Raw genomic sequence first — 23,288 nt, 5'->3', positions numbered from 1 at the left:
CTCCAAACAAGCAGGCTAGCAGTTCAACACTGGATCAGCTGGGGCAGGCTTTGACCCTCCAGAGAGCTTCGTAGACACAGCATTCCTTCTAAAATGGCTCATGGGGGCACAAAGATGATGCAAGAAGAAAGCAGGCATTGGGCAAAAAGAAAGGACAGAAAACCCTACACCGAAGGAGTAGGCATTGTAGCAGATGTGCCTCCTTCCACTCTAGTCCTAGGAGGGAGATGTGGGGCAGTGCTGGAAGCTGACGTGGGCGTCCTCTGCCACTGGGGCAGGGGCAAGAGGATCTGCAGAGCCTGCTTGAGAGGATCAGCAGAGCCTGCTTTAGAGGCTCAGGCTCTAAAGTGGTAAGGGGGAGCCCACAGCTGCAGAAAGCCATGCTGCTACCTCCCAGCCGTGCACAGTGTTGTCCTAGCCCAGGGACCCTATGGATGAACTCAATACAAAAGCCTAGGGAGCTTTGAGGGACCTCTCACTGACAAAGTTTTCCAGGGCAAGTGCTTCAGTTCAGTTCCCTGGACTAGCTGGGCTCTGACAACTTGAAGTCCTGTGACAAGATCTCCTGACTGTTATGTTGTTGACATTGACGTGCCCTAGAAATTTCTGACTTTGTATACAACCCCACCAGTGCTCATGTTCTACACGGGCACAACTGTTCAAAGGCAGCCTAAACCAAAGAAAGTGTGCATTTTAGAGGTGCAAGGCATAGTGTTAGTACTCAGGAATTCCTCACCGCTAATTTTGGCTGACACGTACTCGCCCTCTGGATTTCCATGCATGTGGATGAAGCCAAGGGGACCTACCAGGGGTCACTCCTTCCAGACCTTAGTATCTGTAAATGGGGCAGTGTTTTAACATCTATAATATAGGTGAGGAAGTCACGTTGGTTATAGAGAATCTGTCACTCGGGAATAGTTACATGAAAAAAAAAAAATTTTCTTCCCCTTCTCTTCTGTAGGTAAAATTTAAGTTAATACTGTTAACTTTAACTTAACTGGCTTTCTATATTCCTAACTGTGGAAAGTGTAGGGAGAAGTCTGTCATGATCACCTTACTCTGCAATGTTAAACAGTGGAAAGAGAACTTAAATGTGCTTCTCTATTTTTAGTCTTTCTTCATACCATGTTCTCAAGAGTGCTCTTACCATCAATCTTTGCCCTTTCTACATGCAGTCAGTGAAGTATCATCTTACTGTATCACGCTTGCTTTATTGCTGTTACCCACAGGCTGCGTGTGCGCCGAATGCACGTGTAAATTAGGTAGTTCTGAGGAAGCTGGTCATAAACCCAGGTGAGTGTGGTTATGGCTTCCTCCACTGCTTCTACCCATCAGAGGACTGATGCCAGCGAGGTGGGTCCTCCTGCCATTTCAGAGACTCCGCTCTTCTGCGCGGACATGGGAGAGGAAAAAAATCAATCACAAACCGTGCCTAGTAACAGATTTTATAAAAGCATACGGATTACTTTGGCCGCTCCCGTTTGGAGGCTTGCTGGCTGTTGGTGGTGGGAGGTATTCTCCTCGCCCTTCTCCCTTGACGGCAGGGTCAGTGCTCTGCAAGCACGTCGGTGGGTGCTCCGGAGCCCACCCGCGAGGCCTGACAGAGCTGTTTCCCACACGGGCAGAGCTTTGCTGGTGCTGATAAGTGGCAGCCTTACCTACAAAGTACTAAGGGGCATAAAACAAATGGAAAAGGAAGGAAGGTAGGAAGCGCATAGAGCCCAGGGGCTTTCTGTTGCCATTTCTGAAGTGAGCAGAGGCGTCTGCGTCTCCAGGTCTGTGATGTCCTCAGAAAGACCCTGGCTTTGGTCGTCGGTCGGTCGGTGGCGGGGCTGTGCTGTGCTGTGTAGAGCCCCAGACAGGTGATGATCTTTCAGACCTGCCCGTGCTTTGGCTGATGTGAGGGGTTTCCAGCTTCAGATGTCTTTTAAAAAACCCCACCAAATACCACCTCCCCCATTTTCCACTAAAAGTGGAAAGCGGGAAGACATGCTCGCAGAAATTTCCTTCTTTATTTAAGTTTCTGGTTTTACATGTAGAGAAGCTGTATGGCGGACAGTGCAAGCGTTTTTTGAGGTTTGATTTACTGGCATCATTCATGTGCAATATCTGTAGCAGAAATAAAATATGGTTCTGATTTTTATGGCACTCAAACTGCATCTACAGTTAAAAATACGCCTATTAGTTAAACATAAGTATTTAGCTGTATTAGCCTGCTGTATGACAATGTGATTGTGTTACTCGCAACCTGGGTTAGTGGTTGAGTTACTCATGTGGGAACTGGAGATACTTGCTGCTAGATAGCAAATTCTCACCATCACAGCAAAGAGCGTTTGTAAAGTTCCTTTCCTCTCTCTTGAATCGATACAGGTAGGACACTGAAGCCGAGCTGCTGCCACTTCTGCTTCTCGTACAGAGGAGTTTCAGAAGTGGGAGGTTAAGGGCGCTAATTATCTTGACAGGCACAGATTTCTGCCTGCCACGTGGGAACATGCCAGGCTGTCTCTGAAGGGCTGAAAATGGCAAGGGCTTTGACATGGGATGGGAGGTGGGAAATGGTTTTAAGAGCAATTGGACAAGCGTTTTCGCTCTCAGAAGGGGAGGATGGTTTCAGTCAAAATGAAGCTGCCTATAGATAAGTGACCAGTTTTGACTGGTTACAGGGACTGAAGAGGAATAATACGGAAGGCAGAAGATGAGGGGAGGAAAGCAGCCAGAAACGTGTTAAGTTTAAGTTTGGCTGCATGAAATGTTTTGCTACAGGTGTCTCCAAGTAAACCACTGTGCAGATTGCAGGAGTCCTGCACTGAAAGAGCAGGCTTGTCTTCTTCCATCACACAAGGTGATGACAACAAAGATAATTGTGTGTTTTAAGGAGAAATCCTGACAAAGGGGTTTGATACGGAAGGAGATGAGTTTGATTTAGGTCTCAGTCAGTCCTTGGACTCATATAGCCAAAGGAACCAGAGCAAGAAAGCAAAGCATGTTTGGTTTACAACTGCACCTTTGCTTTGCAGGGTACAGCTGTACTTTAAGTAATTGAAAAGAGCTGCAGTGAGCTGCTCTGATCAGAATTCAGCGTCCTTGGCCACCTGTTGTGGATAGTATGCTATTTTTTCACCCACAAGGCATTCAGAGTATGTTGCTGTACATGCCAGATAAATCCATAAATAAAATAAATAATAAGAAAAAAGAATAGGAAAAAAAATCAGGCAAAAGGGGAGTTGGTACATATTATAATTATCTATGTAATTGGCAGAATTAGCAATGGGGAGTGTGTTATATATTCTGTTGTACAATTGTTGCCCAGCTTTCTCTTTGGTTACAAGAATGTAGATGGTTTGCTCAGCTAGCTCTAGCTAGCAGGCTACAAACAGGACCAGGCTGTCGGGTGTTTTCCTTCTGGTCTGCAGCCTTTTCCGCAAAGCAGTGTGGAAGTAGTGCTTAGGTGGCCAAGGCTGCTGAACCATTTCAGCTGTTCCTCTTCTGCACAGCCATCTGATTTGGGCTATATGCGTCTGTGCTGGGTAGAGGGGAGTTGGGCAAAAATATGCCCATGAGTATGGTATAGCATCTAGGAGTAAAAGCTGCCTTATCAGTAGCACAGATCTAGGGAATATCAGAAAACTGGGGTCTGAATGAAGTTATGGCACTGCCTGGCTTTAGGTCCTGCTTGGTTTAATATTACAGATTCCTCCTCAGGATGCAACGCTAGAATTCTCTGGAGTTTTGATAAGTACCTGGTTTTAAGCATTTTTTGGTCAGAGACTGAGTTTTCCTAATAAAAGTCCTCCACTCTTGAGCCAAAGAGCATTTTGCTGAAGTCCAGAGACATACAGCAGCTTTGCTTTCTCCTGCAGCCTGTGTTTAGGCATTGGAAAACAAAGTTTCCTGGTGGGTAGAATCCTTCTTTTTTTCTTCTTTTTTTGGTATTGATGTTTAATCAAATTTTCAGTGTTGTGTATGCTTGCCTCTTGGTAAAGACGTACATATGCAGCAACGCTGCTCTTTCAACAATTTTGCTTATCTTTGGTGATATCCACATATGCACAGTCCTGCCCTGTAAAGGGATTACTAAGAACTTCCATAGTGCGTATGTTTCTCGCAGGGCAGGATAAAAATTGATCCTTGTTTTACAAGGCAGTGTGGCTTTTACCCATTTTTTTTTTTTTTTTAGCATTTCCATGTTAACATTACCATTAACATTACTCATTTGAATGTGTGATTTTAACATTGCCACATTAATGGCTGACTTATTATTTATTATTGTTCAGCCTGTAGTCTGGTTTTTAAAGCTAAGTGTATGTCTGTTTTCAAAGGAAAACCTGGGTGGCTAGATGAAAATGTCCCACTAATTTGTCTTTAGTTTCTAAAGTTTGGTCATGGAAAAAATTAGTTTGCTCAATACGTGAAGATATTTTTGCTCATTTTGTGCTTTTCTTGACAGTTTGCTCTCATTTTTGATTCGTATAATTATTTTTTTTAGCCTCTGAGGTTAGTGTTGTCATCATTTTGTTCTTCTAGAGATCTTTCTTGTGTGATTTTGGAGGAGGAGATGGTAGTCAGGATATGCAGCTTCTAACAGACATTCCTTCTGATAGATTCAGCGTGATGAAAGACAAATGGGGAGAATGTCAAACCCAGCAAGGAAGGCAGGGCAGTCTGGCAAGACACTTCTCGTTTTTGGAGAGTGTCAGGAAATAGGACAGAAAAATTGTGCAATACCATTAAAGCAAAGCTTGCTCCATAAATCAGTCTAAGGAGACTGGCATTTGTGGTTTTTTCTCCTATACAGTAAGCTAAATGATTTTGCCATAACTGCTGAGAAGCAATAAAAGGCTAGTGAAGGCAAAGGTTATAAACAAATCATTCAGTGCCGACAGAGGGTCCAGAGATGCTGACAAGAAACAAATAAAGTGAATAAGGCCAGTACTCTGTTCTGATAAATTTCATTGATTTCTGCACCGTGTCATTACGGTTGCAGCCTACCCTGTTATCTTGTAGCTCCAAACCTTTAATTACAGCTTCAGATGATAACAGCTGTTGGTACGCTACAGGAGGTTGCAGTGACTACCATGGGGGTAAAGTACCATTTGCTGAGAAATAATTAGGAAAACCCTCATGGCTGGGTAGCTTTGATCTGCCTGTGTTGTCCTTGCAGAGGACATTATATGCCAATGCTGCATCTGTTTCCTGGATGAGTTCGTGAAGCCTTTATGAGAGCACACATGCTCTATAAAGTAGTATAACCAGAAGGGTCCCACTTGCTGAGTCAGCGCAAGCGATGTGCTGCTGCGCTGTGCCTGAGCTTCATCAGACCACTGTGTCCAGACCTTCCAACGTCCACCTCTTTGACATAGATGTGGATATGTGGAGCTTTTTGCTGCCATGACTACTCCACTGTCAGTGCAACGTTAGGCAGTTCGTGTCTAGCTCAGGTATCCGCTTACACATGTAACAGCGACGTAAACATGTCTGTAGCTGTCAGGCTTGCACAAGCCTCAAGTCAGCAATGTTAACAGAAATAGAAAGCTAAAACATGGAAGCAGTCCCCAAATCCTGTGTGATTTCCAAACAGTATGAGGTGAGATACAAGGTACCTCTGAATCCCAAGTGTTTTAAGCAGGTAACAGTCTCCCTTTACTCTAGGTAAGCACAAATCCAACCATTAGTTTCTGGTTTGTTTCTGATCTGATGCTGGGAGGAGGAGGGGGCCTGACGCACAGTCTTAAGGAACTTGTAGCAAAAGAGAGCATAAGCTGTGGGTGTTTGGTATAACCTGATACTGGCATACGCTACGGGAATGCTGGAAAACTGCCACAGCACCTGCAAGCTGCTGCTTGGCAGGAGCGTTAGAAAGTACTTGGTTCCCTCTTTCGTACTACGAGTTGGTAAAAGACTGAGAAGAGTATGTGTATGTGGAGGAAAACTGGGGTAAGAGGACAAAAGGAGCACAAACCAGGTCATGCTTATAACAGTCTACGGTACTGGAAATAACTGTGGACTGTTTGTTGTTTCGAAGAAACCCAAGCTCCAGCTATGCTGAGATAAATGAATTTGAAAGGAACTCCTTTTTATTCAATAAATATGCTGCATGGAGTTACTTATTGTAAGATTTCCATTCCTCTGCAACCCACCCCATCATACCAGCTCAGGGTGCTGCAGCGCTCCTGCAGTGCTAAAAATGTTTTCAGAGGATCGCAATTCCACTGGAGCTTTTCTGTTCTTTGCTTTTATATGCAGATTTGTATATGCAGAAAAGGATTTTTGTTTACCGCCATCACTGGAGTAGCCCTGAATCTATCATCTACTTCTGCCTTTGACCTTGTGTGTTGCTTGCTGCAGTCCTGTCTGCCTCACCATCCTGAACCTTTTACTCGTCTGCGGCTTCTGAGTGTAAATAAAAAGCCAAGGACAAATTCAGGAAGTCCCAGGGATGCGGTTCCAATGACCGACTGCACAAATATATTTCAAGGACAGGCTTGGACTGTGAGGCTGCTGTCAGCTAGGAGAGAAGGTAGAGAACAGGTCAGATGCCATCACAGAAGAGATGAGATGGATCTCCGGGGACCTGCCTGCTTGCCGGCCCACTGCTGCTTGTTGCTGCTCTTAAAGACACTGAGGTTGCCTTGGAATAGGCTTGCTTGCTTTCCCTTGGCAAAAAATACTGAGTTTTGGGGGTGATAAGGGGTACCTTTAACTGGAGGTAAAGGTAACCTTTAACTGGATTATTGAGCATTAGGGTAGGCGGAAGGGACAGGAAAGCCTACTGGTACCTAAACCTGAATCTTGGTTACACCTGTGACTCTGCTGACACTATTTCAGTCGGAAAGAAGGATTGGGGATGGAGGCTTGAGTGCTGCAATTCTTAACCTTACTTATGAGGGCATCTAAAATCCAGAAGCCAGATCCGTGTTTGAGCCAAACCCTTTTTCTTCATGGGATTTACACAGAGAATAAATCTTGGCCAATGTATGTGTTCTGTAATGCTTTTTTCTTTATGACTCTGGAACACAGTTATGTCTTACAAGTTTTCACAGTCTCATTGATATTTTGCAGGGCTCCTTCCTTGCAGTACTGTGGAATGCTGTGTTGCTTTTGGGATGTTGCCACACCACGTTGTCTAGCCCCAGGCTAAGGGATTTTATTTATTTTTATTTCACATTGTTTCAGCTGTTTTCACTTCTACTTTATTTCCATCCTCCAGCAGAATTTCTTCATGAATGTGGCAGCACTTTGAGTTTCTTGGTTTATGAGTTGTAGTTAGTTAAATAGCCTACTGGATTTGTTTGCCCTTTTCTGAGAAATTTTAATACTTTAGCAGCAACAGAATGAAAGGTGACACTTCAGGAGCTGAGCTCTTATCAAAGCGAGGGAAGAGATGGGAAAGTTGTTCTCCCAGAACACTGCTGATCTGAGCTTTTTCTAGCTGTCTTGTTCCTATTCAGTTAAAGTGCCTGGACGAGACACTGTCACTCTTGTAAATGCAAAAGGAAGTCTTTGCTAGAGTATACAGCAATGTAATTTGCAATGTAGCTGTTTGTGTGGTTAAACTGCATGCATGTATATACATTGAGATCTGTCCTCCTCTACAAACTCTGCATTTTTTCTTAACTGTGATTTAAAAAAAAAAAAAAAAAATTTTTTTTTTTGCAGTGGTTGCTTTTCTGAGCCTGTGTTGCTTGTGTGCTTTCTGCTCTTTTTATATAGGTTTTCTGTTATAAGACTGCATTAAATGACATTCTTCATATCTTATTTTTACTTTTTTTTTCTTTGAGCTAGTTAAATGATCAATTAAACTGTCATTGTGAATGAAATCTGAATACATTTGTGTATCAGTAGCATGAGAAATGTTGGCTGTCCTGTCTAAGGGCTATAACTTAGCACTCAGTCTTTTGTTATTTTCTTGGTTTCAGTGAACAGATAAGTACTGTTGCCTTTCATAATAGACTGACTGTTCACAGAGGGGCTACTGAAGGCTTTACTGTAATAATAAGGTGAAACTGATACGAGGAGACTCATCTCGTACAATAAAACATAGCTCTGTTAACTGATCTAGAAAAGGAGGAAATGTCTGAAGGTCTCCTTATTTCTCTTGTAGGATTACCTTGACTGTATCACTGACCAGACTAAGCTCTCCCTGGGGACAGAAGAGCGATCAGCCCTGTTTGGAAACATACGGGATATCTACCGTTTCAACAGGTAAATTCATATTTAACTAAATGAAAACTGTTCAATAGCCTGTGTTAATGGGGAGGGAGCAAGCCAAGCAAATACTCTTTTATCACTTCAATACAGCCAAGATATATAAATTGAGAAATGGTCTATCTTTGATTCTCAGCAGGGCTGGTTTGCTGAGACCAGATTTTTTTAGCTGTTTATTTTATTAATCAGATATGGTCTCGATTTACTTTTTTTGTTTTCATGCTGTGTATTTCCATCAGTTTAAGTCTAGCCTACTCTGTGCACTAACTGAGCCTAATGCAAGACTACTGTGAATGCAATTCTTGCCTTACTAAAAAGGCATCGTTTTATTCCTACTAGATTGGGTCCTTCTGTGTACCAATATACATCACCCAGATCTGGCTTTTGTAGTCTTTTATACTACTAGGGACTCCCTGAATTAATTTCTCAAAACTGTGTTCAAGTATCCTTCCATTTAGTGAAGGCTTCTGTTCAGTATCTTTACAGACTTCTCTAAAACTTTGCAGTTGGGATTCTGGTGTATATTGGGAGCCTGAAGTAAAATTTCTTGCTTGTATGGCTAGTGCCACATTGTGAGGGACCTGCAGTATCTGCAGTTTTAGGAGCATGCTACTGCTGCTTTTGTCTGAATTCTCTGTTACTATAAAAATAATTAACTTATTCAGCATTTAAGGAAAAAAAATTGATTATTCAATTGATACAAGAAATATCTTGGCATAAAGTTCCCACATCTTTTATATCCCTTTAGTCCTGTAAAAGCTCTCTTAGCTTAGCTATAGTTGACAAAACATCTCCCAAACTACTGTGTTCTTTGAAGAAGAACAGATAATTTTAATTGAATCAAAAGAGGATTCTGACGTGGAGGACTAGTGTCAAAGAGCATCTTCAGTGTTCTTCCGTCATCATGGGAAGCTGCTTTAGAGTGCTTCAGCTGCTGGGATTGCTGGTCAGTATCAAAGGGAAGAGTGGGGATGGATCTATTCAGAACTTACGGACAAAGGTGAAACCTAAAATCTTTTCCTGAAACTTAAAACAGCTACTGCAGAGTAATGGAAATACACTTAACTAGAAAGCTGCAGTGTCCTGCTTCAGCTACAACAACTGACTTGACTGAATGCCTAGCATGATGGAAAATACGTAGTGGTAGCCCGATTATGTGTTTTAGAGCCATGAGACAATGACTGTGAGTTTACAGCTTCCCAGTGGTCACAGGATTGAAAAAAACAGATCTGGCCATTGTATTTTCTGATCCTTCAAAAGCTAGAGGAATGGCAGACTTGGTAACTAGGGCACATTTATACCAGCATCATTGCAAATATTACCTAATAAAAATACCTTCAAGTATGATCAGTCATTATACAGAATAATTGAGTTGCAAAAAAAGATTTGCAGAGATTAAAAAGAAGAAAAGAAAAGAAAAGAAAGCATCTTTGGGCAATTTTAGAGATAGATACGTTACAATGGTTAAAACTTACTGGAAAGTTCTGCAAAGCCTCTAGTAAATTGCTAACATATTTCAGGCCTTCTGATTTAAAATTCTGCTTGGAAATTGTGAGCTTTTAAGACTTGAACACTCATTGTAGATCCCAATGTAGCTTTGAGGATTAAGTTCCCTCCTGTGTGAGACTTGGCATGTAGCTTCTGGGTCCTAAACATAATCTAGAGCCTTTTTATTTATTTTTATGTTTGAAAAAGGTCCATTTGGCAGTTCTGTCGTAGTAGTTTCAGATGCTTTTTGTGAGCATGATTTTATAGTTTCAGAATTACCTTGTTTTTCTCAACTTTGAATTTGACCATTAATCAATGATCAAAGGTTTTAGTCTTGGGTTTTTTTGGACTTTGTATAGATCTGAGAAATTTCATTTCAGTAAATGGGAATTTCTCTCAGCTAAACTACTTATGATGTTCAGGTGTTGCATTGAATGGCAGAAATGATGGTCAGGACAGTAACTGCTAGTCCTTATTTCTTAGAGCAGAATCACTGACTATATACTGGTCCACTGGTCCTGCTCTGTCTCTTGGGAAAAGCTGCCCCAGTATTAATTTATTTATTCGGAAGGGGGAGGTGTTCTCTAAGTCAGCATTTGCTGTATTTCTTCCCTGGCCTCCCCTGTTGAGATTCTTTCCAGTCTCAGTTTAGGATAAATTCTCCACCCGATACCATGACTTGATTCTGAAATGGGAACTCTGCAGAGAAACGTGCTCAAGTTTAGTACTTCTACCAACACGCAGATGATCTTAGGAGAGGCCAAGCTGAAACCTCTGCTGGTGACACAGATCATCCTGCATGGTCCTTGTCCATTGGTGACTACCGAAGCACACATATACAGGGCCATTTTCTGTAACTGCCATATTCAGCAGTTCCTGTGCTTTGAGCTTCATGGTGGTAAGGGCTGGCTTGTTGTCAGGAGGAGCCTTCATAAAACCTGTAAGAGCTCACCTTTAATGGAAAAGGTTTTTTTCCCAGTGGAAAGAAATTAGTCTTGGCCACAGATTTTTCTGACAGTGAGTTATACCAAGGCTAAATTTCTCTTGTTTTTGTTTTTGGTTTTTTTTTTTTCTTTTTACTGAAAGTCTGAACTTTTCAGATTAATTTTCCAGAACTTTGTATGGTGAAAGTATTCTACCATAAAGACCAGCTTGTGCCTGCTATGTCCATTTTTGTTTTGAATGCTGTGTTCTGTCAGGCATTGAGAGAATGAAGTTTTTGAGAGATGCTGTTACTTTAGCATTTATGGCTAGACTGTGCAGTACTTGGTCATCAATGGGGGTTTTTTGTCATGGGTTCAGGACAAACCATGCTGTTTCCTTACTGCATCTTTCCATTCCTTCCATTCCACCAAAATTGCCTGTCTGATGTCCCTGTCATTACCATCTCTTGCTTGCTCCAATTTAGATCAAAACAGAGAAGAAAAATACTTTGTTTTGTTTTAAAATGGTGTGGTGATGATAGAAAATGAATACAATAAAAAAATTGCCTCGTCTGAATTGTGTGTGCAAATAGGGTGATTATTTGCAGACAGGTAAATGTTTTTATCTCACTCCTCTTGACCTCCTATAGTCAACAGCTTGATACTAACCTGCACTTTGTCCTATTGAAAATCTTCATCCACAGGGGAAAGATAAGTGTATTGTCTTGAAAATAATTTGTAGTCCAAAAAAATCAAAGCATCCTAAAAGACATTGTAACGAGACTTTTACTCATTTGACTTGAAAAGATAATGAATGCCCTGCATGAAAAATTGTCAGTCTCTTTCTGCTTATCTCTCTCACCCCAAAGGAGTTAGCATTGGCTATTGATGATGATCATACAGATTGACATTTTTCCAGCCCATAATAATCCAAGCTATATAACTCGGTACATGTTCTTAAATGGCACTGGCACTTGTGGCATGCTTCAGTCTAAGTCTTGTTAGTGATTCAGCTACGAGAGCATGGAGTTCCTCTGACGGTGCTCCCTCGTGCTCCCTTCCTGCCGGGTGGTTGGCACAAGCAAGTCATGGACACCGAGAGCTGTGGGGTACCAGCTGTGAACAGTGTAAAACCTGTGGATATTCAGGTGAAGGGAACTCAAGCTTTTCTCTATTGTTTCTTCTGCCTCCTGCCAGGTACTTAGATGTAGCCTATAATAAGCTAAAAAAGCCCTGCTTTTTTACATGTCAGCTTGTTATTATAGGGATTTATTTAAGTTTTTTATGATTCCTGGGCATGACAGATTTGTTATTTTTAGAGAGGCAGGCTGCTCTTACCAATCCCATTCTTACCAGCCAGGTGAGACAGAAGAGAGCGCAGTATAGGTAACAAAATCTTTCAAAGCAGCACAGCCCTTACACTATGGGCTTGTGCTGAAGACACAAGCCACTAGCATATTTACTGTATAAACTTGGACTCATCGCATGAATGTATAAAATCTTCAAGTGTTGCATTACTGTATCCTGTAGGAGAAATAATGTGGTATTATAGGAGACCAGTAGGAATAAAATGGCAATCAGGGTGCTACATACTCTAAGCCATCAGGAGAATGTCTGCCTGCTGGACAGCAGGAATCCTCTGGCCTGTTCACTGCATTTGATGTTATTTCCAAAACTCGTGTAGAACGCAATCAGCCATTATAAACTAATGGTTATGGTCACCATTGCTACAGCTTGCTTCTTTTGCTGATGTAACGAGCTTCGTGAGTGTGGGGTATCAAGCAAGGGTCATATTTTTATTCCCATTTTGATGAAGGGAGAAACTGAGGTGTGGATCTTAAATTGTTGCTGTAGAGTGGCTTAGTGACCGCTGAACCTAAGGTCTTTGTCTGTCTTTGTTCCTTGTGAATGACTGCTGATTTCTCCCCTTCCTTCCTCCAGTAATTAGAGAAGCAAAGAACAAGTCAGGAAACTTCTCTGGTTTACTCCTTTTCTTTCTTAGAGAGGGAAATTGTGTCTGCTTAGAGGGGAAGAGGGTAGTTCCCTAGATGCAGGCTTAGCAACTCTTATACAAAACTCGTTCAGGGAACCAGCTGTGAACTGGGAGAAAAGGAGCCCTAAACGGAAAATCATCTGATGAGAAAGGGGGGGTGTGTGTGTGTGAAGAAAAGTTCTATTAGAGAACAATTTGGCAGAAAACTCAGTTTCTTCTCTCATTTTTCTAAGTACATCTTTCAGTACTAAAGACTATTTGGATCAAGGAGAGACCTTTGGGGTTTTCTTCTTCTGCCTGAACTGTTTCTTTCACTGAATTGGCTTTTAAGAACTGATTTTCATACAACAGCGAACATGCTCCCTTACTGCTTTGCTCCTGTTACAATGAATTCATTTCCTGCTTGGCATGTGAAAATTATAGAATCCTCTCAGTAAGGTTTTATTTTTATGCATGTAGAATTTATATATTCCCATCCAGAAAACTTTTTCCCGGCTAACTATTTTTCTTCAGTGAAGAGACCCACTGGAGGTAGACAAATTTTCCTGAGTGAGCTTATTACCATTCTTCTTGTATGTGTAATACATCCCTGGTTCTCATCTGTGTTTTCCAGACCAGCTTCTCATTTCCCTCAGTCAAGTAAAGCTCCGAGAACATACGAAGTCTTTATAGAACAGGGCATGTGCTTCAGTATCTTTTAAATTTTGTTAGTTTAAAATTTTGTTAGTTTTAAATTTTGTTAGTTTAAAATTTTGTTAGTTTAAAATTTTGTTAGTTGATGTACAAGCTACACAACCGTCTGACTACACTGCTATGAGTATCACAGAAGGGCTGTCAATCTGAAGGGAGGGGCTCAGCTTGGCTTAGGGGATCAGCAACCCATGGTCATTGTGATGACTTGAATTTTTAAGTATGTGGGAATACCATTTCCTTAGAATGCTCCTTTGCCTCCAAACAAAAAAACCCATTGGCTATACATCTAGAGAGAATAGGGGCATCAAAGGGGTCTCGTTCCCTTTTTAGGACTCCCTGTGTTAAGTGCTTTGGGCATCACTGCCGTGAATGATGAAGCACTGTCTGGCTCTGAATATACAAGTGTGTCTATTCCAAGGTGTGCCATAATTGTCTTTCCTTTTTCCTGTTCTCTGTTTTAGTGAACTTTTGCAAGATTTGGAAAACTGTGAAAATGATCCTGTGGCTATAGCAGACTGTTTTGTTTCCAAGGTAAGTGGCTACTGCAGGAGTCTGTAGCACAACACCAGTTGAAGAGTGATATGGGGGAATATGATTAATTTATTAGTTTTTGAGACCTAATTTTGACAGCTTGTGTGACTTCCACCAAGAAAAGTTAGCAAAGCTATGGAAGGGGAAGGAATTTCTCTTAGTAGGCAATAGGGATATGGCTCTGATTTGCATTTAAAAAATCAGGAAAAAGGCATTGTTTTCTTCAATAAGTGTATCTGTACTGGTGGAACTATTGATCTAGGGTTCATTTTTAGATCTTTTTTTGTGGTGTATTATAGGGATTCTTTTTTTTCCTCCTTTTTTAATATAGGAGATCAAGTGATACTCCCGTTATGCCTTGTCAGCTTAAAAACAACTAGAGAATACAACTTGGCTGCATTTTCAGAAAAGGCAATAACCTTAACATACTTGTGGCCATATTGTTTTCCAAGATGCGTTTTTTCCTGAATCCAGCAGCCATACCTTTAATTTTCTTTTTAAAGGGGATGGCCTGAAGTCTAGCCTTAAGATTCAAATCTCATTCTCTCTGAAACGTTTTGAATTTTCTGAACATTGATCTGACATCTTCATTCTATTGGGCAATTCCAAAGGCAAGAATTACAGAGAAGGAAAAGTTGTCAGGTGCAGGAGCGATATGGGGAATCAAAGTAGGTGTCCTTCATTCTAGGAAACCCAGAGAGCCAGTCGGGGAAAAGGGGAACGGCTATAATGGGTGGGACAAGAAGAGATGAAGTAATTTGGGCTACAGATGACTGCAGTTCAGTGCAGACTTCGCCAGAGAACCCATGTTTGCCTTGAATCTGTAGAGCCCAAGCGTGTTAAGCAGTAATGCCGTATCTATGGTATTTCTGGGGGAAGAAGGGCATGTAGTTATTTAAATTTGGATAATCTATGTATAGCTGTGTGTGCCTGTCTCCATTTAAGAAAAACCACCAAAACGACAAAACTGTTGTGTTTTAGGCTTTGTCATGAAATCAGTATCGCCAGCACCAAGCATTCAATATAACAGGTCTAACACAAGGATTTAGGATTAACTGGACCACGCTATTTTGTTTGGCACTATTGTGACAGAAGGGATTTTATTGGAAAGGGGAGTGATGATACCAGCTTAGTGCTGCCGTTTCACTGGATCACTTGCTTGAGTTGAGTTTGAGAAAGCTATTATTTATCTAGTAATTGATCTTTTGTAAGCACTGAAAGATATCGGTGTTGGCACTGCTACTACAAACATAGGATGTATTTTTGCCCCATTACAATGGGATTTATGGCACGTTGTTCTGGCTCCAAATAGCCTGTGCTGAGTTGAAGGAGAGAGAATGGGGTAAGGGCAAACACAAAGTCCTGCTTCTGGAATGGGTAACTCCATGTGCATGCTGGGTCATGTCAGCCGGACCGGCTGACTAGGAAGCAGCTTGGCAGAAAAGGATCTGGGGTCCTTGCGGACAAGAAGTTAAGCATAAGTCAGCAGAGTGCCCGTGCAGTGAAGGCCAATTGTGAGGCCTTTAGGATATTTACAGATACCATGGTTTGGAGCTGGTAGGTCTTCCTGCTGTACTGCTTGCTTATAGCTGGGACCGCTGGGACTACTCCTGGCTGGGACATGAAACAGAGGTGGTGCAAGTGATAATAGCAAGTCCAGGAAAAAGTTGCACACTCATTCGTATTGGCCAGCTGAAAGGAGTTTTCTGGTAGACTTTCTGGCCATTAGTTCCAAAATCCAGCTGTGTATCATTGCTTGTGCTTTTTGTTCCCTTGTCAAATGCTTTTAGCATTTGTATTATTGGCAGGCAACTGCCTGATGGCTCAGAAATTGCTAGAGATGGCAGTCCTAACAAGCATTTTTTAGCTTCATCCAGACAAGTGCAAACACTTAAAAGCAAAATCAAACAATACCAAAATACCCCACAGTTTTGGTTTTGGCTGTGAAGATGTCATTACAGCAACTGCTGACAGTCTTAACAGATTCCGGTTGTCCATTCTTGGTTGCTTGTATCTTCCCAGCATTGAGTAGTGGAAATAAAACTGCCTTTTTTGGCAGTATGCAGTCCTTCAAGTCTTAGGGGACTTTGGCAATTTATTGTTTGATTGCTTTGAGTGTGCTAGATCTTCACTGTGAAGGATATTATCATGCTGAAGTCATAGCTCACAGCCTTAGCTAATGGATGTAGCTCCGCTCTGGAGCTTCTTTAATGCTTCCAGTGGAACTGTGCTTAGGTTACGTGAGCTCTGGCTATAGTGCCATTTTTTCACCCTCCTGGTTCAGCTGTGAATATCGTAGTTGTTGGGGATTTAAACGTATAATCGAGTTTTCACTGTAGGCACCGTGTTTACTTTTTGCATTTCGTGAAGCTCTGTAATTGAATAAAGTAATAGCGATTTCTTTCTTCTGGATTCCTGGGAAATGACACAAGTTGGTTTGCATATATAACAGAACAGTTATGGTTAAAGTAGCTCTGGAACTTGTTGGAACCAAAATGTTTGATATTTGTGAAAACATCTAGGGAGCTTCATTTTGTAAGGTCTGGTTTTGGACCATATTTGATGGACTGTTTCTTTGAACTTGACTTGGTTATTTGGTTTTGCTCAATAAAATTTGCTGCATAGCATTTTATACTTCCCTCACACAATCATACATCACTGCATTTCCTGTGTATCACTTTCATGCTTGAGTACGAAACAGCCTTGCAACTTTTAAGGGAAATAGAGTAAAGATTATCAAATCACATTAGCCCACTTTGAACAAAACCTCCTAACTGTGGATTTGAATCTTTGTCTTCACATTTGTTGTGCTGAGTGCCAAAAGTAAATGCTCCTAAAGTGCTCCTAAAATGGCAGCTTTTATTTGTTAACAGACTTCAGCAAGATGTCTGTAGTGTAAGCTAGCCAGTAACATAAAACTAACAGATAAAATAAGCATGCAAAGCTATGACTTTATATAAATAGAAATATTTAATAACAACTTACAACATTGTATTAATTCGCTCTGTTTTCAGATATTTTAATTCATTAATAACTCACAGGCAAATAGACACAAATGGAGAAAAGCACACTTTTTTAAAACCTTCTGTCTGGTCATGACCTTTCTGCCCCAAGATGCGATGGTCCGGATGTGTCTACCAGCTCTGGTCCTGCCTCTTTGTCTAGAGGAACCGTATTAACTCTAGTACGTTTAATGTCTTGGAGACATTTTGCTGGTAACTGTAATCGGAGGCGGATAAAAAGGTTCCAGTACAAGCTTAGCTATAGCTTAATTATTCACATAAAGATTGTTTATAAGTTTTCTTAACAACTCAGTCTTTCATTTTCATAGTAATGATGCCAATGTTAATTAGAAGATTGACTTCACTATTCCACACGTTTACATTTAAGTGGGTTGTAAAGGAGAGCTTAATTCTGGCATGTTGCTCTTCTCATTCAGCACCCCAGAAATTCAGAACATATGTTTTCTGAAAGACACACCAACAGCTTAACCAAGGGGAAAGGGAGAATTACTCTAATCTAGCATCTCATTAATGAAGAGGAGATCCAGGCAATTGGCTTCAGCTTACACTCTGACTCAGCTCATTTTCTCAGTCTCCATTTTCTTTTAAAGTGCCTTTTATGGCTGTAAAAAAGCACAGTGCACCAAGAGTTGAGAGAAGATCTGGGATGTAGCCACGTGCTTGGCACTTCATTTCATGTGGAGGAGACGCACAGTGAATTGATTCAGCAGTGGGGGACAAGCTAAGTATAGCTGGGATCTGCTTGCGCTTGGCTTTGCTGTTCAGGGTGAGCTGTAGTCAGTGCGGATGAACTCTTGGCTTGGGTGCCAGTTTTTGCACCCTTTACCAGACCAGCTTTGGGCCCCCAGATTAAAAAAGATCCCTGGAGCAATTCCAGTCTCCCCGCGGAGCTCATTTTTAATCTGGTTTGAAGACAGTTGAGGTGAACAAAAGAACTTTTAAGCTGAGTAAGTTTAAGACTGTCTAAGGAAATACTGATGAGTATAGCTGGTGTTTCACTTGCTATGTGAAAGTATTGATAGAAGTATATTTAATCCATCTTAGTCCTGTTTTTTCTGTTGCTTCGGAACATAGTTCATAGCACTGGCTTTAGCCTACATGGCCTGTGCCCTGATATCCTCCTAGTAACACAGCGCTTGCTCTGGGGAGTCTGCTGTGAAGTAGAGAAGACCAGTTGGGCGTGTGAACTAAAGGTCCAGTCTTTGACCACGCAGAGGTGCTGGGTAACCAGGCAGGCAGTGGGAGAATGGCCGTCCCGGTTAGTGTGGCTTCCTTACTCAGGCTTAGGAAGAGCCGCGCTTGGAAGTGGCTCTCCTGGCCGCTGTCCCAACGCGTTCATGCGAATCCTGCCAATGCCTCGGCGAGGTGTATGATGCTGATTCGTTCCAGCTTCTTAAGGGTGAATGCGTATGAACAATCTCATTCTGGAGGCAAAATACATGTAGTTGACTTTCTACTGGCTGTATGCTCGCATAGCTTGGTAGAAGTAAATGCTCTCTGATGGTTTCGTTTGAAATGAGCTGTGGCACAGTGAAGCGCGTACACATGTAAGTGCAGTATGAAGTTTGGAGTCTTGTCTGTACAGAAAGTGGGGATGATTGTGAAACCATTCTTAAAGTTTTAGAGGTGTTGAGGGCATAAGGAACTACTTTTTTTTCTTTTTTTTTTTTTTTAAATACAAGTTGTTCCACTTAGCTAGACTAACAAAAAATCCCACTGAAAATAATTTTGACCTTGTGTTTAACCCCCCCCCAACCCCAATACAACACCAAAAAACCCCAACAAACCACAACCTACCCCCCAGCCCAAAGAACCCAAAGTGAAAGAGTGTGAAAAGGCTCCTGAGAATTTCAGACTTGCTTTTGATTTTGTGATGAACATGCACTCAGTCTACTCTGAAACTCTGAAATGTTTAGCCTTGTATGTTTTATAGATAATGCTTTCATTTGTTAAAATTTCACAACAGATATTTCTTTTTTTTTGTTTGAAAAGCAGAACAATCGTGACTACATTTATGACTAAAATATATATATATTTAAAAAAAAAACTGGCACAAAGTGTTCTGCACTTTGCGTATGAAGTAGTTCTATAAATGGCATTGTTCTGTGATTGTAGCAATGGGAATATATTACAATTTATACCAAAAAGCCCCTAAATGAAAACCTTGTTTTAATGTATGCGTATATAAAATAAATCACCTTTTTTCATCATACTGAATTTCATCCTAATGCTCTCTTAAGCACTCTGACTTCTTATGAGTGCTGGCTAGTTTGGTAGTGATTGCCATAGAAAATTACAGAGTGTAATGTCTGCAGCGCTCTGAGGTTTTTTAATTCTTCATTTTGAGCGGAGTGGGTTTGGAACTGTGGCTGGGGTCCCAAGCGTGGACGTGGAGAGGCTGTGACACAAGCTTGCTGCCTGTGGGTGTGGACACAGGGCATAGGTACACCGCTGTAAAAACCAGTTGCGACAGCAAAATTAGCCCGAGTGTGAAAGACCAAGCTAAATTGTTTAACTGTATTTGTATCAAGACTACATTGAGTTGGCTGGTTTCTAAGATGAGTGCAGTTTAATAAGTTTACAGCACACTAGTGAGTAAATGGGGATCGCAGTCCCCTTGGGAAACATTTATTAGAGGTTTGTTCAAGTTATTTATTTTTTTCAGAACGGTTAATATTGAAATCCAGTAAGAAATACTGAATTGCAGTGACTTGTACTCATGTGGAGTAGCACCTTCCTTTGTACAGGGTCCTTATGAATCACTGCTCAGTGGAGAACTGAATGGCACAACCCGCTTTACCCCTGCGAGAGCGGGAAGGGAGCAGTGCTGTTGGAAATGGGGAAGGGTATTCCTTCTGATGAATGGTTTAAAAACCCCCAAAAACCAAGGAGAAACAAAAGCCACAGCCTGCATCAGCCCTTTCCCCAAGTGGTATTGCTCCTTGGAGCGCTGTTGCCTTCTGTGAAGGCAAATCCTTGGTCTTGCCGTTCATCAGCGACTACCCCCCACGGAGCACAGTTATCCTGCTGCAGAATGCCAGAGTCCCTCCTGAAGATGCTTTGAGTGGAAACTGGGGTCTTGTTTACTACTGGAAGACTGCTTTTTATCGGTCTAGGCCTCAGGAAAGAAAAAGTATTTGATTTCAGGAGCACTTTGCAGTTCTGCAGTGCTTTCCTGGTCTTTAGGGCTCCAGCAAACTGCAGAAATTGCATATTATTTGGGACAGAAGCTGATAGGCAGATGTGAACTTAAAGCACATGGGAATGTTTCTAGAAACCTGTTCTTGCATAGAATTAAATGATGATGATTAAGAAGAAAAATCTTAGGCCAAGGAAGAAAGAAATTAAACTCAAGCTTTTGCTCTGAGAAGCTTGTCAGCTTTAAGTGTGGGCAATTTCACTGTGACAGGCAAGTGTGGAAACCCACCTAAATCTTGTTGCAACTTGTTTGGGTAGTAACTTTCAGCTTGCACAGAGTAATAATTTAAGAAAAAAAAAAAACAAACCCTCTTGTGGCTTCTAATTTTCACGCTTAGACTGTGCTCAAACATGAAAGTATAGTTGTTTGAAAATTGCACGCCGAACGTAACCTGCAAAACTTACTTCTCCCAGTTTGCAGGTATGTGCTTTATCATGCACAAAACATGGCATGTGCAAGTCAGTTGTTTGGAGGGGGCTGGTGGGGTGGTGGGGGTGATGGTAGTGATGTTTTTTGTGGTTTTGTTTTTGTTTTGTGGTTGTTTTTTAAGATGCATAGATTGTCATAAAGGACTTTGGAGGCCTATTGCAAAGCTGCTTGCTTTATCTCTATGTAGGTTTCTTTTGTTTTTTTCCTTTAAGTAATGGAAAAAATCTCCAAAAAGAAAAAATGAAATTCAATGAATAGGTCTCTGGCAGTGTTAGGACTATTCATTGATCAGGAACTGGAGGAGGCGTTGTCTTGATGTCATAAACTTTACCTCGCACATGTGTTAGCTGCTACTTTGACAAAATCTGAATATATGTAAACCTTTCCTCCCTATGCAGAGTGAAGATTTCCACATATATACACAGTACTGCACCAACTACCCAAGGTAGGAATACTGGGTTCCCTTTTTTCATTTGTCCCTCCACCTGTTTATGTAATGCAGTTTACAGTCTATACAAAAAAACATTGTGTCCTTTCTCCCCTCCAAATTGGAGGGAGAATCAAGCAGTTTACCTTTTTTTCTTTTTAACTTAAAATAAATTAAAAAAAATACTTATCTGAAGTTTTATTTTGACTCTTGTCTTTCATTGCTGTTATCATCCTTTAGAAAATGATGGTCTTATTCTGCATTGCTCCAAATGTGTGATTCCCAGTGAGAGTGGTTACATGTCAAAGGAAAATATAACTGAATTCACAACGTAACTTAAAAAAACCCCCAAAACCCAGCAGTGATTTGATTAGGAACCTGCTGCCCCCTTTTATGAGGGAAGAAAGAAACAATTCTTGACTTTACTTACAGACTTAGAGAGACAATGTGTCTTAAAGCTATGTTTTGATGTTTCCAGGTCGGTGGCTGTGTTGACAGAGTGCATGAGGAACAAGGCACTGGCCAAGTTCTTCAGAGAGCGGCAAGAAGCGCTGCAGCATTCTCTGCCCCTGGGCTCCTATCTCTTGAAACCTGTCCAGCGCATCCTCAAGTACCACCTGCTTTTGCATGTAAGCACCCGTTAGAAATGTATGTCATTTAGAGCTGCTGCACGTTGAAGTTCTGCCTTGTACAAGGCTTGATGGTTAGAAAGGTTCTGGATTTCTTTTGATGCTCTTTCTTTTGGGAGTGTTTGATTTCTACATATGGAGACTCTGTCTTCGTCATTTCACAGCGTATGCATATATTTGGAGTGGGGAATTTATAGTAACAATTTTAGACACATTGAATCAGTCTGTGCATCCAAATAATTAGCTTTTTTTAAAAAAAAAAGGTCTGTAATTCTGAGGTTGTTTGGAAGATTCTTGTCATGATTGAACACTTTTGTACACGAATTTATTATTCCAATGCAAACCAGCATTTTTGCACATGTTGCAGTGTTGGAGGTGGTTGAAAGGAGGGCTAAATACATATAAACACCCCAATCGGTAAGAATTTTGTGGGGAGGAGTGACTGAGGAAGTGGGAACTCTTTCTATATTCAGTGAATTGAGTTAAGCAAGTTTCGGAAATTCCTGCTTTATTGTTAACGTTTTCCACATATGTTTCCTATTAGAGAGTCATGTTCTAGTGAAGTGTAAAGACACTGATCCTTTTTTAAAATGTCTGGTGCTTTTCTGCTCTCCAACTGTAAAGTAATGCCTAATTCCATCAGGGTTTTGTAAGTGTGTAGATACATTCTGTGTTTTAAGAAAGCCATTAAAAGCTGTCTGAAAAGGTCTCCTGTCAGCATGCTGCGTTCTCTTTCTGTGCCTCTCTACTCACATTGGCTGCTGCAAGTATAGTCGCTGCTAAACTGACCGTAAAGGCTTGGCTTTGTTAGTCATCTTGTGTTAATCAAATTGATAACAACGTGTGCTAGTAACAAAGGCAGGGACGTTACATTTGAGTGATTGCAATGCAAAGACAAAATAGTACAGATAAAAACATAGTATTGTATCCAGCTGGGAAAATTCATTTAGAAATAACAGGACTTTTTTTTTTCCTGGTCTTAGGAAATAGAAAACCACCTTGACAAGGACACCGAGGGCTATGATGTGGTGCTGGATGCCATAGATACAATGCAGAGAGTGGCATGGCATATAAATGACATGAAGAGGAAACATGAACATGCCATCAGGCTCCAAGTGAGTTCCCGAAGAGATTTTACGGGTGTTTGTGAGCTGTTTTTGTCAATATATATGCCATTAACATTTTTTAGTTTATCTTTTCTTTTAATCTTTGTCAGTCATAATTTAGACCCCTGTTGAGTATGCCTGTGGCTGTTTGATCTTGGAAACCATGGTCATAGCTGCTGCAGGAAAATCTCAGACTTCTTTACCCTACAAGCAGCATCCTGTAAAGCATTTATTTTGCAGTAATATGGAACTTAAGATAACTTCTCTTTCTTCCTTTCCCTCAATTGTACAGCGCTGCTGTACAACCCTAGGGCATGGCTTTGTTCAGAAATCCTGTGGTTTCCGATTTCTCCCCTTTGTGCTGATTAATTTTGTTTTAAGGCATTTCTTGTGCTTCTTCTTGTTTAAGTACTTTCCTCTTGGGCTTTTGAAGACTCATTATCAGTTGCTTTGTGAAAAGTATAAACCTAGAAACATGATAGTTAGAAAAAGGTTAACTTTGCTTCAGTTGAAGAATTTTTGAGGAGAAAACAAAAGCTACACCCTGACTAAATTTTGGCATTGGGAGTGAGCTCTTTTGTAGACTTTTCACAGGTCTTCCGTTCTGTTTCAAACTTCCCAGTGAATCACGATTTTACATTA

The 23,288-nt window shown here is 41.1% G+C and overlaps 1 protein-coding gene across 1 annotated transcript in view; it reads left to right on the top strand.

Moving 5' to 3' along the window:
* PLEKHG1 (pleckstrin homology domain containing, family G (with RhoGef domain) member 1) overlaps nt 1-23,288 on the top strand; it is a 51,071-nt gene that overhangs the window by 11,827 nt on the left and 15,956 nt on the right. Inside the window, exons 2-6 of the mRNA XM_010581899.1 lie at nt 8,102-8,202; nt 13,764-13,833; nt 20,883-20,929; nt 21,390-21,540; nt 22,524-22,655. Coding sequence (XP_010580201.1) covers nt 8,102-8,202; nt 13,764-13,833; nt 20,883-20,929; nt 21,390-21,540; nt 22,524-22,655 — 501 coding nt within the window. The remainder of the gene's footprint in view (nt 1-8,101; nt 8,203-13,763; nt 13,834-20,882; nt 20,930-21,389; nt 21,541-22,523; nt 22,656-23,288) is intronic.

Source organism: Haliaeetus leucocephalus, unplaced genomic scaffold (genome assembly GCF_000737465.1).
Source record: "Haliaeetus leucocephalus isolate CR32 unplaced genomic scaffold, Haliaeetus_leucocephalus-4.0 Scaffold819, whole genome shotgun sequence".
Classification (NCBI taxonomy): domain Eukaryota; kingdom Metazoa; phylum Chordata; class Aves; order Accipitriformes; family Accipitridae; genus Haliaeetus; species Haliaeetus leucocephalus.
This window is presented reverse-complemented; position numbering and strand designations above follow the sequence as displayed.